At 47.7% G+C, this 16,704-nt stretch overlaps 1 protein-coding gene across 1 annotated transcript in view; it reads left to right on the top strand.

Annotated features, from left to right (window-relative positions):
- Nucleotides 1-16,704, top strand: part of LOC126522689 (metabotropic glutamate receptor 5-like) — a 402,455-nt gene that overhangs the window by 253,355 nt on the left and 132,396 nt on the right. The window contains exons 3-5 of the mRNA XM_050171464.3: nt 10,645-10,864; nt 13,497-13,689; nt 15,957-16,265. Coding sequence (XP_050027421.2) covers nt 10,806-10,864; nt 13,497-13,689; nt 15,957-16,265 — 561 coding nt within the window. The 5' untranslated portion in view covers nt 10,645-10,805. The remainder of the gene's footprint in view (nt 1-10,644; nt 10,865-13,496; nt 13,690-15,956; nt 16,266-16,704) is intronic.

Genomic DNA, 16,704 nt, shown 5'->3' with positions numbered 1-16,704 from the left:
TCGCTACATCGTTGCGGCTTTCCCGAACGATTGCTGCGCGCGTGCTTTCATTTCCCCACACGCGATGGAGGCACGAAGCCAACGCGAAGCTGTACGTGTGTAGGGCTGCTGCTCCACGGCCTCGTAACAGCGTTTTCAATGCGCACCGTGCCTGCAGTGATGCCCGTAGTTATATATACGTACTAATCCAGCAAATGGCATACTGCAACGTATAGCGAGCACTGCTTCTGGCGCTGAATGCACGTTTTATACTTGCGGAAACATTACCTCCGAAACGATCTTTCGTACAACGCTCGCCGTCGATCCTCCCCAGAGGGGGCGGCTGTTTCGTTTGCTTCTTCACTGGTCGCGCACGTTAGTGTGTAACGCGGAGAACGGCCGAGTTTATGCGGTTCGCCGTCGTAAAGCTCCGGTTTGTCGTGCAATTTCCGCGCGATTTCCACGGCCTCCATTTACCGCGTGGGCGACGGGTAAGAGATAAGGAACGCATGCCCACGCACTGTGCCAGGCGTTATTAGCTCGAACTGTTCGTTATGAACGGTAAAGATTAGAGCTCGCTTTCAGCACGCTTTGACGGCATGCTGCGAATGATTAAGACTGGACGTTACAGGCTTGAAGCGGTTCTTGAGGTGCAAGTGGCGATCGTTAATTTATAACTCTAAATGCTGTTTGAGCGCTAAGTTATACTTTCACGCCTTGCTTGGTGCCCAGTCGCTGTTTATGTATACAATGGGGCTACACGAAAATTCTCGACTAATGGCTGCGGCGTGATGGTGGATCTGAATGTCTACAGTAAAAACAAGGCGCTATAACGTAAAGCTGTTCCATACTTTTCTATTCCGATGCTCCTATCAGCCCTCCATGATTGGTCAAGAACTTTTTTGAACCACGCCCCCTTCGCCTGTCCGTCACACGACGTCACGAAAACCGCGTTAGCTCCCAATCTGATAGGACGCGTACGCACTGATTATGCATCGTTGGACTGAACAAAAACAAAAAAATATATATTTTTTTTTCTGATTCGACGCCTTTTAGCCATTAGCCCACGGCTATTGGTCAAAAGTTTTCGGGCTGCACCCACTTCACCTGCCTGTCACACGACGTCACAAAACTGCGAAAGTTCACCGCGTCAAAGTGACGTGTACGCGTTAAATATGCATTAATATACCGAACAAAACGGAATTTTTTTCAGAATAGTTGCAGGCTGCCCCGTTCCGAAAGCAGTAAAAGATGGCTGCCGTCGTTCGCTCAGACACTGGCTACTCGCACCTGCCGGAGAGCATGTATTTATTTGCGTACAATAAACCTTTTTGCGTGGCCGTGTAACGTTTTCAAGCACCTTCGGCACGTTTGCGACCTCGATCTGCCGGCTATTCTTTGCTGAGGATCCGTCTCAGCGGCATTCTTAACCTTCGGTTGCATGCCACCGCGATTTTTGACCAGCCACCGCAAGCTAAGCAAAGGAAAACGGACCAATCGCAGACGCCGGCACCACCCTCCCCATCTGGTTATCGATTTTCAGTGCACTGGCTCGGCCCCACGATATCCTGCTCCACTTGAGCGTGATCCTCACCTCTTGTCAGCCAATTAGATAAGGCAGGCCGCTCACTATAGGAAATGTTATTCGTTTTTAAAGCAAACCAAAGGGACCTCCTATAAACAAGGAGAGCATTTGATTGGTTTGTTCAGACAACCCTGCAGGTCACAGCCCGATGCTTGCGTCGTTGATTATGCAAATTTGACGTCAGGAGATTGGACTAAAAACATAGTGGAATAGTTTTACGTTATAGGGCCCCAGGTACATGAATACCAGATGGGAATGGAAGAAAAAGCAAAAAAAAAAAAGGAACAGTCTTGACACCGCATCACCGTTTATCGACACAAAAATTCTGGCGCCATAATGCAGCGTCCACTGATATAGCTATAAAAATATTGTCACGTTGTAGGGACAATGTACGCCTGATAATATTGTTAAGCGTAGCTGATGCACAAGGCTATTTACAATATATTTACACGTAGGCCAACGGTGGCCAAGATGGCGACCCGAACAGCAGCAGCACTGCGGCGGCTGTTCCGTGTTGATGCGCCTATAATTCGGCGTACTTGTAATTCGGAGTACTTGTAATTCGGCGTACTTCTAATTCGGAATACTTGCAATTCAGATGGGCCAGTGGAAACTATAAAGAAACTTTTAGATTCGTGCCATAAAGAGCGCAGCTCGGTTTGCACAATAAGAATTTATTCAGAGTTTACTGATGCGGGCGTTGGGTACAGCTTAAGGCGGGCAAATGATTGTGTGGTTCCTTCCTCCCAAACCCGCTTGGGAGGAAGGGAACGTGATTGGAAATGAACCGTGTAATCACCACTTCATATATTGAGATACAGAGTAAGACGTTTCTATACCCATAAGGCTGCCGATTGGGAACCATGATTTCAATATGTGCCGTCACTGTGAGCAACCGATCCCTGTGGGCCCCGAAATGTGGGAATCTGAGGCGGAATTCACAAAGTTTTTCCTTCTTAAGTGTTATTTACCATTGGCCGACCGCCCTCCGTAATGATATGTCTGACATCGTGAATGGGCGGCATCTGCTTTTACGAACAGTTCTGGGGTAATATGAATACGCCCTCTGCGTTTTACAATTTTATTTGGCCTGCGCACGTTTCATCACAAGTGCTGTCGAGCTCAGTATGAGCTACAACGTGCGAGCGCTTTTCAACGCGCTCTCGCGTTGTAGCTCATATTGAGCGCGATAGCACTAATGACCGTAAACAGCATTCACCGCCACACATAATTGCAGCACTATAGTAGCTAGTAAAGGCGCTTTATCTAGATTTTATCACATCTGTCGCCGATATGATCGTCATTACCCGCATTTAAAGGAAAAGAGCAGACTCGAGTCATTCGCGACGTCGGACATAAAACTAACAACAAAAGCGGCCGCCCAATAGTAAACAGCATTTACGAACAAGAAAATGCTTTGGGAATACGGGCCCGTGACCTGTATTGATAAAAAGCTCTTGCAATAGAATTTTTCGTAAGAGAAAATTCCAGACAAACCCGATGCCGAACATATTATTTGCGAAGGCGGCTGGCCAATGGCAAACAACAGTTACGAACGAAAAGCTTTATGAATTTGGACCTATGCTTATAAGAAGGAAACTGAAAATTTATGTACATCTCTCTACACACCCATGAGCTTTTCCAGGTCCACGACACGTGGACCAATTGCGCCGCAATCGTGCCGTCACTGTTTCGTCATTCTGTTGTCATCGTGTCGTCATCGTCGCCGTCATCGTGCACTCGTCGTGCCGTTTGTCGCTGTCATATCTGTTCTGTCGTCGCTACTGCCGTGCCGTCATCGAGTAAAGCGCTCTCTCCCGTGTTGACTGTGAAGAGCGTTGTGTTGGTCTACACTAAAACGAGAGAAGGACTGAGTTCAAGTTAAAGGACAACTACAGCGATAATTTGGACCGCGTTAGAATCTTAGTTTCAGATAGTGTAAGTATAAAACAGTCTCCGTGCAATACCTTACGTATCAAATACAAGTGGATGTGTCACAAAAAGCTCGAAAATATAGACGGCTTTCATACGGAAACTGAAAAAGGAAAAAAAAACAGGGAAAAGAAAAGAAGCGCCGTCATTACAACTCGCCCAAAGCGGCGCGTGCGCGTGACACAACGCGCGGCTCTTCGGCATGACCTCCGAGATTCGGTGGTGCCCGCAGCTGCTAACGACGCACCGGAAAAAAAAAAAAAGAGAACTAATCTCAGAGGCGACGTGCTAACACATAGGTCATATCCGCTAACCAACAAATGCGCGCGTCGTCTGCATAGGTGCTACTAAACTTCTTCTAATAAGAAAATGAAGCAATTACTAGCCGTGCAGTTCTTGTCAAGAGTGCTTCAGTGGTATACTGTACTGCTTATGTATTACTAATTTAGGGAAAGTGGCATTCCGTTGCAACTGGCTTTTAAGCAAGGAAATATTGACCTTATATGCGCGATGATGCCTACCACACTACAACTGTGATGATAGACTGAAGGAAGGAAGGGAGAAAGTTAAGAAAGGGAGGTATGGAGGTGAATGATATGGCGCTTTGATGTAAGACGAAAAAAATGGACAAATACTAGGAAACATAGCAGGACAATAAAAAGTCAATCACGAGCCATTACACTCTGTGAAGATGGATGACCAGCGAAGCTGTGCAGCACACGACAAAGGGGAGACACAGAATATGGAAGAAAGGTACGAACGCATTTATTGTCTTGGTCGGGGGTCATTGTGACGAAAGGTACGCTCACGCATTTATTTTTATTCATCCGCGTTCATTCGTGTTATACGTTCGTTATATACATTCGCGTTTTTATTTTGCGATATATTGAGGCAAAGAATTTGAGACCGAAATCACCGCTCCGACTGGCAGTGGGCCAGTTCCGTCAGCGCCTTCGCTGAGGTAGGGGCAGTATGGGAACGCTGGCATGATGAGCGGCAATGGAGCCTATGTGGAAGAAGACGACGACGACGAACGCTCGAACAGTGAAACGAGCCATCGCTGATGGTGATAGTTTTTTGCTCACATACATTTGTTGACGGAAACGAAAAAAAATGGACGGAACCCTAGCCATTAACAGCTTTGCTCTAAAAAAGGAAAGCTCAAATACAGGCACTCACAGGTGCAATGGACATTATCACGCACTTGTACACAGACGTACCAAAATCTTCTTTCCGTGATTAGCTGTCCGTTAACCTGGCTTATAGGCTACCGTGGAGAACAGTTCTGACATCTTCGAAGAGAAAGAAACCTCGGTACTTATAAGCGTGATGACGCATAAAGCTGAGCGAGCGTGTTACGATTGGTCAAAACATTACAGAAGATTGGCTTCTACAGTGTTGTACATGTTGGTAGCGTGTACTATACAGTTTGGTTCTTGCGTGCATATTTTAAATGTTAGCACTGAAACCGCATCGTTGAGTGCCAGGGTCTTGTACTGTACAAGTTCTCTTAGTCAATGTCTCGAAAGTAAACTTCTACAAGAACAGAACAGCAATAAACCTCCGTCTCGTAACACTTGCGTTCTCGAATAGATAACACGTTCGGATAGCCTTTCCTAATGTGTTCATTTCCTGCGCGAGACTCTCAAGGGACCGATTAAAGCCGATCGACCGGGTTTATTAATGTGCACGTGGACTCGCTGCCTCGTCGCATCTCGTGGGATGTATGCGTCGGAAGGTGCTGGTCGCACTGAATTTTTACGCCCATGCATTTTTATAATGCAGGCCACAGCAGTAGGTAGTTCTACAAAATCGCAAGCCTGCAGTCGAGTCGCAGGTGTTTTTGGCATGCGGCTTTTGTGACCTTCGTCATTTAGGCTTGCCTTTTAAGGGTACAGCGCAAAAGACGGGGACAGGTGGGAGGCAAACAGGCGTAGAGCGCTGTTCGTTTCGCACTCGTATATCCCGGTTATTACGGTGCTCTTTCAGTTCTCTGTCTTACCAACCAGCTTGAATCCTGACTTTAGGCTTGCCTCTTCATACCATAAATTTTTGAGTAAAGAAAAAAAAAACAAAGAACGACCAGCGTCAAGTGGTGAATAATCACTTTCAGCTATTCACCTCGTAATGAGCGAAAGCCGTGTGGCTTTTAAGAATGATCATCGGACGCTAAATTCTTTAAATTGTCCCGGTTACATCCAGTACCTCCATCGAAAGGCTACACGGAGGTCAAATACATGTAGGAGAGATATTCAAGTAATACGAGCGATGGAAGGTGGCTTACATCGAGTGTTTCGCCAAAGCTTTCTCCTTAACTACGCGCGCCTATGATTGAACACTGGTGAGCAACCGCGCTTTGCAAATCTTTCTCGCCTTGCTGAATTCTCGTTATACTGTATATAGAATGTGAGACGGTGTGAAGAGATGACAGGACAAAAAGAGCGTCACTCGCCAACGAAGGTTATTCATACCGGACTGGTTCACCTTTTTAAAGGAAAGTGTCAGCGTCCGCAAATACATTTGCGCACGGAAACCAGACCAAATATCAGTGGAAACAAAATTGCCAGAATGCATGCTTAGCCTAACATACAATCAAGAATTGATGTTCAGTGTTTCGATGTTGAATGGGATGTTCAGTGTCTACGCAAGTTGCTAGATTATAATGTGCCTCCATTACCTCACGTTGCCATGAAGTTTACCGTTTCGAGCACAAGCTTATAGAACACTGAAGTAGCGATATATATAGAGACTTGGACTGCATTGGACTAGCATGACTACGTGCTTTGTACTACTCCATGTGTTTCGGGCAAAACAAGGGCCATTGCAATTGGTATCAAGGAACCTTTACGTAGCCCTGAAACATTGTTTTTGTTATTTTACTATAATTTTACGCATTTGGCGAGTTCTATTCTATTTCACCACGTTTCTGTCAACATGACTGAATTACAAAAAGAAAAAGGAAAAAAAAAGGCAGTCATTTCGCCGTGCTTGTGTAAATTCTCTAGCGCTTCCGGATAACATACTAAAATGATGGAGTTCAGCGAAAGGGTGCAGGCTTGCTTCGTGCTTCTTGTTAAAACATTGCCACTATGTACCGGACATACTGTCCGTTCTATTCTCTTATTACCTCGAAAAAAAAAAAAAACGTCAGCGCATGCTGCCTAACGGCAATCGGCAAGCAAATCAAGCGACAACTGGCTTCAGTCGACCTGAAACTTGGTATGGGTGGGGGCAAATCCTTGTGCAAGCTCAATCCTTTCCGAACAAACTCACGAACAGCAGCACAAACATACGCCATGTTTCTCGGTTCGGGGGGCGGGAGGGGAGGGGGGGTTAGGTTACGGAGGCGGGGGTACGTTAGTGCGTTTGCGGGTTTGTATGGTTGGGGGGGGGGGGTGGGGGTGGAGGCGTATGCTTTTAGCCGATTGCTATCGCGACAGAGGCTTAAGGCCCACTTGCGCCATCGATAAAAACAATCGGACGAACGAGAAATGTCATCGTGTTTGCGGCGGCCTTGCGCAATGAATCGACGGCGACGTGGTTCCCTTTGGGTTTTTTGCGCTGAGTGCCGGTAAATAACGACATAATACACGATGCACCAGCCCCACAGAGTGGGCCGACTGTATGATGCGGGTTTGGGTATGTGAACGCGTAATTCACTGCTCGCTTGCGTGTGTGTTCGTATCTGTTAGATTCCATAATACATTGGCGTGTATGTGACCTTGTGTATCTGTGCGTGCGATTGTGTGCGCGTGTGTGCGTGTGCGCTAGGCGCATTGTTGGCCACGACGCTGCGTGTTTCCACAGACTCTGCTCGCATGATCGAAATCGACGCAACAGCAAAGAACGATCAAGCGGGAGGCTTTCATAAATGGAGGATCGAAGAATCGTTGAAAGAGAAAACGTTTCGTTTGAGCCCGTCCTGAATGGCGATCCGATGCATCCGAATGGCCGCTCAAAGGCAGTTCTCGTGGCGAGGGCGGAGAGGCGAAGGGCGAACGAAGGCTTCGGTTTTTTTGGTGGCTAACGACGAATCGAAAACTATGCGAGCATGGCTGCGTTTCCTAAATGTTCTAGCCGCATTGTTGTCCCGTTTTACAGGAACGGGAAAGCTCGAAGGACAAAGGCTCGCCCGGCTGGCTGGCATTTTCATTCGCGCACAAAATGCGTGTCGCTTGCTTAACCTCGTCGGGTGCAGTGAAGCCTATACGAAAACGTCGTTACTCACCCGTTTCTTTATGCCTCTGCGTATATTTTATTTGATTTTTTGAAATGTTTATTGTTTCATCGCGCGACGATGTTACTGTTCGACTAAAAACGCTACTCCTAAGAGGCACAAAACTTTTCATCAAGTTCTCTTTTGTGTCGCCGGAGCGAACTATTGCAGCGAACGGTTGCAGCCATTGGTTGCAGCCAACTATTGAGCGAACGGTTGCAGCCAGAAAACAAAGAAAAAAAAAAGTGGAAAAAGAAAGAAAGATAAGATAGAAAGATAGAAAGAAAAGATAGAAAAAAAAACAAGAAGGAAAGGAAGAAAAGTACAAGAGCAGAACACGCGTAGTCATTTTGGTTCTACTTATTGGCGTTTCTGGCCAGATATGTAAAAGTTGTTGTCTACAGTTTATGATGGAACACTAGCAGCGGCGTGAAAGGAAGCCTGTTTGCGCTTATCGTTGCCTAAGATCGTTTGCATATAACACGCTTATATTCTGCTGGAAATAGGTTACGCTAACCGTTACTATAAGGGGATGTTTATTGTACGGTAATATGTCGATACATCATCGATTACGCATCTTCCCTGACAGGCTTGTACAGGACGTTGGTGGCAGTTCTGTTGCAAAATGCCTTTAGTGTTAAAGCGATCGACGAGCGCTATAAGGGTCACCTGGGTCTCGTTTACAACTTACAGACTGCCAGCCTTCTAGATCGCGTCATTCCTCATTTATGGGGTAATATATCGAAACGACTAAATAAATATTTTATAAAGTTCATTCATTAATAATTTATTTACCTAATTTGTACAGACCTCAAGGGCGGGAGGGGTGCTTGAACATTTCTATACGCTTTGTCTCGGAGTAATCTGTCGGGCGCTCGAGAGGAAGCTATATGGAGGCGGCGTCGGCATATCATCGGAAGCGACAGCGTGCGAATACACGTGTCCCTGTATCGCACGCTCCATAGCATCCCAGAGTCGCCTACACCAATTCGGAGCAGCGTACGAGCGCAATATCGTGGGGCCAGAGCAGCAGCGCCTTGTAACGAAGCTTCCACGGTGGCGCAAGTGTGAAACGTGGTATACGGGATGCTGGCCGGATGTCGCAGTGACAATATATCCGCGATCATGGGCCCAGCGTACGTAGAGTGGCACTAGAGCGTCATATTAGGCCGCGTTAGTGAATTATGCTTTCAAATAGCGAAGCTACCGCTCATACCTGAACAGTAGGCTTAGTAAGCCAGAGGGAGCTCACAGCCGTAGGGAAGACGCGTGGCTACGCTCTACTGAGGCTCCCACAACTCACCGCCATGACGTCACGGATTCTGACCGCGTTTACTCTTACTCGACTTAACGAATTCTAAAAACATTTGTTGCGCCGAAACAGCCCAAATGCGACAAACTGATCTGAAACCCGTTACGTCACCACCGGCGTTGAGGTGTCCGCGCGAAATTCGAGAAATGGAAGTATGGCCATTGTTTTCTTCGCTAGTATAGTCATTCCTTTACTGCCGCATCAATGAAAATAGCATCCTAAAACAGTACTTTACAAATACAAATTGCTTTACTGTGGCTCGTTAGCCTTACTGCATGCCGTAGGTCGGCGAACTGACTGATGGGTCGACTTACTCAGACCGAGATCGTCCCGTGAGTTGGTGTGTGAGTGAGCCCGGACTAGTCTATAAGGGGTTTGAGCATGGGGTAGTCAAGTGAGTCCGAGTGGCCGTGGGTTTGAGTAAGTTTGAGTGAGGCTGTCAGTAAGTCGAGGGAGCCGAGTTTGAGCAGGTGTGAATCGCCAAGCCCGAGAGGTGGTTCAGGGCCCCTTAAAATAAGCGTTAGTTTAACTTTGAAGGTTTATAAATTGAAATTTGAAATTGAAAACTTTGAAATTGTGTGACCCAATATTTTTGAGAAACATGATCTTTGGCAAGGGGTCGCCGATTCTGGGGCGACCCCTTGCCAGGTGGGGGCATGAAATTTGTGAGGCATATCACATTGACAGGGAGGGTGATAACTGTGTCAGCACGACATCACTTGCCTTGTCCAGAAATGAAAAAAAAAATGTACTTACATAATAGTTTGCCACATTTTGATTAGATTGTGCCTGTACTGTTGTAACCCTGTGTGCGCATGCACCACCGAAATGTGTATATGTACCTTCTCTCGCAGTAAAACCTCAGTTGATGTTTAGCGCTTGTCCTGTCGTCTTCTCTGTCTGTGTCCCTGTTATTTGCGCTAGTCTTTTGATTAATGATTCTGAGGCGCCCGGCGTTGAGTGGGCTTTTGACATCTGTGGCCAGGTTCTTCGGTTACCACAAGTGGTCGAACAGTGAATGGCGCCGAAGCCAACGTTTCGGCGAGGAGATTTACTCCCTTGACGACCGTGAGCCCCGTCGTCGAAACGTTGGCTCCCGCGACATTTCTTGTTCGATTACCATGGTGATCACTTCAGACCTCCGTCTCCTTGTCGGCTTCCGGTTTTCTTTAGGTTTTTCTGTGGCATACACGTAACGCTTTTCTTGCATTCTGCGTGACATGAACAGTATGTTTGCTCTGTTCGTTCTTGATCTGCATCTAGAAGAAGAATGTTTGCATAGTAATGTACACCCAGGCTTTCTTTTCCTTGTTTTTCTTTCCTTTTTTTTCTCTTTTGCATCTCTATAGAAGATTGCATTTGTCTGTGTAGGAACACATGTTTATACTTCATGTATGCCTGTACGATTGCATTCTGCTACGCAATTTTGTTTTGTCTATGCTTATCTTTCTGTACGATTTTTCATAAGTTATAAACTGATTGTTTGCTGTTGCTGTAATCGCCAATGCGGGGGCCTGCGGCTTTGTCAAGCTGTCGAAGTGACAGCTTTTTCCGCACGCTCCTTCGTGTCATTACACTGTACTGGTGCGAAAATAAGCGTCGTTGTCATTGTCATTGCAGGCGGCGGTGTTCGTGGCTCCATCACCACCACCCCGATGCCCTCTGGCGGTGGAGGGACCGCCGGCTCGAGCCGGTGCGGCGGCCCGGCGCGCGAGCGCCGACGCCGGCGACTACGCGGGGCGCCCTGACCCAGGCCGCCGGGAACTGCCGCCGCCGAACACATGTGCCCGTGCACTAGCCGCCGAGCACCGGCAACGCTCCGGCGCACGACGCCGGCTAGGTGCGCACGCGCGCGCGCGCATGCGCGCACGGAGCCCCGCGCTCCCTCGCTCGCTCGGCCCCGTACTGTACTGCACGATTGTTTCGTTCGTTTAGTAAGGTTAGTTTATAGTAAGGCGCCCATATACTTTTGCGCACTCGCTCGATTACCTACGTGTCATGGCATTCCTCGTAAGTTGTGTGCGTTGAAACAGTATGGCAGGTTAGTTGACTGAATGTACACGTTTCTTTTCCGGGATAGTGGGGTAGTCCGATGCCTGTCACCGGATGTATACCAACGAGGGGCGAGCGATCTGAGCTTAACGGAGAACAGCCAGCCAATATGTAGAGAACAGAGTCCAGCAAAAGTGAAAAGAAGCGACAGGCAGCACCCCGAGAATTGAGAGCTTTACGATAGCATGAATAAAAGGATTAGGTATACGGCGGCAAAAAGTGTCAACTGGCACCTCGGGCCGAATTCACACAGCTTTTCGTTCGGAAGAGCTGTTCGCCATTGGCGTCTCTAATCACACGTCCAACACTACGATTCGTTGGCACCTGAAGAGCTGAACCGTAAGAACTTTGTTTTCGTCCCAGAACGTCTCTTTCGTAAGTGTCGTCCGCGTTTGGCCATCGTCACGGCAACTGTTTCTTCATAACGTCAAACGCTATCTTATAATCGGCCAGAATTCATCGGCCAGAATCATCAGCCATTGGGACGTGATGTTCACATGAATCAAATTCAGAAGCTCAGTTAATGATGTGTAACATCGCGGATTCTTCCCACACGCACGTGTAAACCACCGTCAGGAAGTACTACCGTAACATTGCCTCTGGCGACGCTAATCTTAGCGCCACAACCCAGGAAACCGGAAGTGCGCCAAAGGCACGAGGCCGGCTTGTGCAGGAAGCTTCGTACTATCGTGGCGTCTCCGAGTGGCGTCGTACATGCTGGTCGGTGCGTGAGCTTTGGATCGTCACATCCTGTAAATAACATTTTACGCTGTACGGTTCTATTGCAGTTAGCCGTGAGCTCTCAGACGAACGACACGTGCGGGCTCGCACGTAGAGATATAACGACAGGCAGACCGATGATGATGATTAATAGGGTTTTATGACGCAAGTTCCAGGGAAGGCCAAAGAGCGTCAGGCAATGAGAGGCAGACCGAGCGGACAGCACAGTACGAGAGAGGACAAACAGAAGGTGCTCGTCCTGTCTGTCTCCTTGTTGTCGTATACGTGCGTCTGTTCGTACCTGTAATCCATGCAGCAGTGTTTCACTATCTATCCTAACGAGAAATACCTGAAAACACTGAGCCGGTAATTCTTGTTCTTATAGGCTGGACTACTTTAGTGTAATACGCACTTAGACGAGCGTGGAAACGCCAGCCTTGACTTCCTCGTTTCCGTTTTCTTAGGCCATTCTGACTAGTGCTAGCCTGGCCATTGAACAAATAAAGCCACTCGCTCGGCACAAGAGTGCTCAGCTTTGGACAAAAAACAAAAGAGAAAACAACAAAGGGATGCCAGCCAACGCGCCATTGAAATGCGTTGATACATCGCGGGATCCATTAGACACGCAGGCCGACCGCTGTGACCTTCATGGTACCAGCAACGTCAGCTGGCTGAAGGTCACGTGCGGGGTGGGGGCGCTTAAACACTCTGCCCTCTATAACGAGGTCCACCTGGTGCTGGCAACTTTTCATATCGGATATGTCGAGCGCGTCGGATGTGCGGTCACTTTGACCGTGAGTGGAATTTGCAAACATCGCGCGTATGCGAGTGTGTGAAGCTGAAAGGACCGCGAGGCCACGTTGCTACGCGGCGCATGAGGTACCATGGACGATGTCGCGCTGTTCTCATCTTTCCTGAAGGCATAGTGACTCGATGTGCATCTTAAGAAGTTTTGGCATGGTTTCATGTCAGAGACGCGTGATTCTGTGTTTTTTTTTACGTTATTTAAGGAAGCTTACGCAGATCTTTTCGGCTAGTTCTTCTACTACCGTCTTTGAGGTTGTGGTGGAAAAGAGTTAAAAAAGAAAAAAAGACAATCAGGCTAAGTAAGGTTCAGGGCGCAATTGGAGACAGTGTCATTCGACGCAACATCGTTTCTGTCTTATCTCTCCTTCCTCGCACAAGTCACCAAAGCTGTGCCCCAACTCGCCGAGCCTTGTAAGAAGGAAGCGGAAGCGTTTCTTGAAACGCACAGCAAAATTAAGTAAGGAGTTTTGCTATTCGGTACGATTCTTTCAGATGTATTTGCCATTTCAAGCACCTTTTAGCAGGGTATGGGCAATTATTTGGTAACGACTAACGACGACGCACGGAAACAGATTTTCGTTCTGTAACTAACTTGGTGGCGCGTCGGTCAGCTAACTAACCTCGTAAGTGCTGTGGATGTCGCCACTGTCTCTACACGTCCCCGTTCTCCTGGTGCGCCATGTGTTGTTCTTTCGCTAAAGAATGCACCAACAAGCGCAGGTCTCTACTCTACTGAGAGCCAACTAACAAACTGTACATTGACCTCCAGGATATGCCCTCAGATCTGGCGTGCTATGGGAACTGTTTGTGAATTAAGAAATGCGTTCTCATTCCTGCCCGAGCAGCACTGATAGCCGGAGCGCTGATCGATTGCCATTTGCATGCACTCGCAGGTGGCTGCTGCAGGTCTGCGTGCTGCTGCTGCTTCTGGAGATGGCGGCCGAGCGGTACGGGGCACAGGGCGCCGTACCGCTCAGCTCCCAGCGGCAGACCGGCAGCATCCCGGGAGACTTCATCATTGGCGCCCTCTTCCCCGTGCACCAGTCACCGGACGCCAAGAACGCGCAGACGCGCACCTGCGGAGAGGTACCTGCCTGTCTATCGGCCTCTTGTTTTTATTGTTATTTGATACGAAAACGCGCTCTCAATGCACGTAGTGGGTAACAGGGCAGGAGAGGGCTGGCAACTGCCGTCGAAAGGGGCACGAAGCCTGCCTAGCTTTAGGAAGGAGGGCCTGTTGTGTCGAACAAGGCAAATGCGGACAGAGGAGAGAGGTTATAATAGAAGATAATGGCGAAGTGTAACTTGATGTGTGTCAGGAATTGAGCTCCTTTCAGTTTCTCAATTTACACCGTTGCTTCCCGTCGTGCAGTGCTGTGTCGCGTGGTGACGCGCAAATATACGGGGTGCCAAGGAAAGGACGCGGTGGTTGTGGCTTTAGCCCCTTGGTTGGCGCAAGAATACCCCGTTGTTTCAACTACTTATATCCTCATTCTTTTTTATGCTGTAACTTAATCTGCAGAATGGATCACATCAGGAAAAAAAGGATACCTCGAATGCATTGATAGGAACCAAGTTCTGGGCACTGACTTTACTGAGTAAGACCTTGGGAGAAGTTCTGTGGGCGTGTTGCGCATTGTAAGTAAATGCGGTTGCTACAGTTGGCTGTCGCAACCTATCAGACATTCAAAGTTTCACACGAACCTATCGTTGTGTCCTGTATGCATTGGGAAAACAGTAATTTCTTGGAGTATTACATCCGAACATGCTTCTTCCATTGGTGCGACCGAAACATTAAAAAGGGGGTAAGCCTCCTTGCACGTTGCACTGCTGGTTAAAAACAGGAAAGAGTAAGTTGTTTCGTATAGGTATGAATGACATTATCCCTGTGACCGGCAGTGTTCAAATCCTTGAGTTCCACTAAGGTTACGTTAAATATTAGGGATAGTAAACGTGAATAATGTTTAGAAATCCAAGGAACATCAGCGCAGTTCTGTTGCGCGTCCTGCACAACCCAATGTACGTTCTTCGCGACTCGTTCTAAAGATTAAGTCTCTCAGCAAACTCTTAACTACAGAATTGCTGTTAGGATTCAGTGCGAGATACTGCCTGGTTATGGTTTAACAGTGAAGACAACAAGAGGAGCGAGAAAGTCGTTATAGCAAAACCCATTTTTGCTCTCACTTTTATAGCATCACCTTTCTGATGCAATGCGTGATTTGGTCTTGATAAAAGACAAATAAGCGTGTCATCCATCTTCAGCAGTAGTGTTTTCAAACTACACACAACTGCAGTCTGTGTAAAAAAAAAATGAAGTTGATGATGCGGGTCAATCTGGATCTTTAAGTAGTTACGCCTTATTTACGAGCCAAATTACAACTAGCAATGCTACGTAGCAGACACCTAGTATTTAGGCATACGTAGCGCAAATTGATTATCGTGTTCGTTCTCTTACAATGCATGGAGCGCGTCAGTCAATACGATATCATGGCTGTAACGCTTAGCCCTCGAGTTTTCCGCAACTGTTGACATACGCAAAGCTTCGCTTAGCCTAAACGTGTCAGTGGCAAGCTGAATGTACTGTAGAGCGCACTAAGCTTAGAAACTTGGTAGTTTTGAATATTGTTTCGAAATTAAAAGAGATGTTGGCGCTTTTAGTCGGGCAGGCTCCTCGTTGCGGGGCAAAGAAAAAGTAAGAATCCAGAAATCATTTAAAAACGCTGAATACAGCCTTAGAGCATGAACGTTCGTCAAGTTCTGCACACAAGCAATGGTAGGCACAGAAGAGAGTACAATGACATTCTGAAGACAGACACACTACCGTAAATACGCGAAAGTACACAAAAGACCACGAAAACACGCACTGAAGTCGACAGTTTCGCAGGCTGTAGAAGCCTAACGTCGCCGCGTATAACCACATAACACGACAGATAACGAGACGACTTCATAGAATCAACTCAAGTTTATATACAAATATATTGTGTATGACCTGTTGTACTTAAATGATTGCAATAGCGTGCTCAGACATGAAGAGTTATCATGAACGTGGGATGTCTGTTTATCAATCCACAAGTAACTCATTTTCGCAATACCACTGTTAGCTGTTCGCTGAATATATATATATATATATATATATATATATAAGGTGAATGGTGTAGAGCTGATGGTCAACGAGCTGTAGGTTGCGAAGCTACGGCCCATTGATGTAAACTGAACTTTCTTACGCTTTTGCACACCCTAAAGTCACATATACTCGTATTTAGCGCTTGAGCTCGTAGCGGGCATGGTGTGGTTACGGACCATGAGTCTCTGCCTCACTCGTTGCGATGGCAACGCGCTCATCATTCGCACAGGTCCGCGAGCACTACGGCATCCAGCGCGTGGAAGCCTCTCTGCACACTATCGACGACATCAACCGCAATGATGCGCTGCTGCCCAACGTGACACTGGGCATCGAGATCAGGGACTCGTGCTGGTATTCACCCACGGCCCTCGAGCAGAGCATCGAGTTCATCCGGGACGCTATCAGCGCCCAGGAGACGAGCGGAGTCAGCGGGCAGAACCTCACCGAGTTGCCCCCCGCCTGTCCCAAGGGACCGGCGAGACGCGTCAAGAACCTGGTGGGCGTCATTGGGCCCGGGTCGTCGGCCGTCACCATACAGGTGGGTTTCAAGCACGGATGATCACAAGAACGAGGCCCGTTCTGGGCCATTGAAGTGGTAGACCCGGAAGAACTTGTATCTGGGCTAGTCGGTAATCCATTTCGGCAACAACTCCAGAACGCAAGAAAACGCATTCCCATACGTGCACGCACTAACACACAAAGCAACGCCCAAGAAAGGACTCCTGTTTCACGCGAGCGCTTGTGTGAAAGAGGGGTCCTTTCTTGGATGTTTGCGTGTGAGTGAGTGCGTAGTCGCCTGTGTCCGAGTGCGCCACCACCTATTACAGTGTAGTAGGCGGGGGTGCAAAGCAGAGGTAGAACACCGGGCTTCTTATCTGAAGGTCGTAAGTTTGAATCATCCTCAAGCTCACTAGATTTTGAGGCTTGGAGTGACGCCTATCAACGGCAAAAAAGTTGTCGAGAGCCAGTGGGGCAAT

Source organism: Dermacentor andersoni, chromosome 6, assembly GCF_023375885.2.
Source record: "Dermacentor andersoni chromosome 6, qqDerAnde1_hic_scaffold, whole genome shotgun sequence".
Lineage (NCBI taxonomy): Eukaryota > Metazoa > Arthropoda > Arachnida > Ixodida > Ixodidae > Dermacentor > Dermacentor andersoni.
The sequence above is the reverse complement of the archived record's forward strand: the minus strand, read 5'-3'. Positions and strand labels throughout refer to the sequence as shown.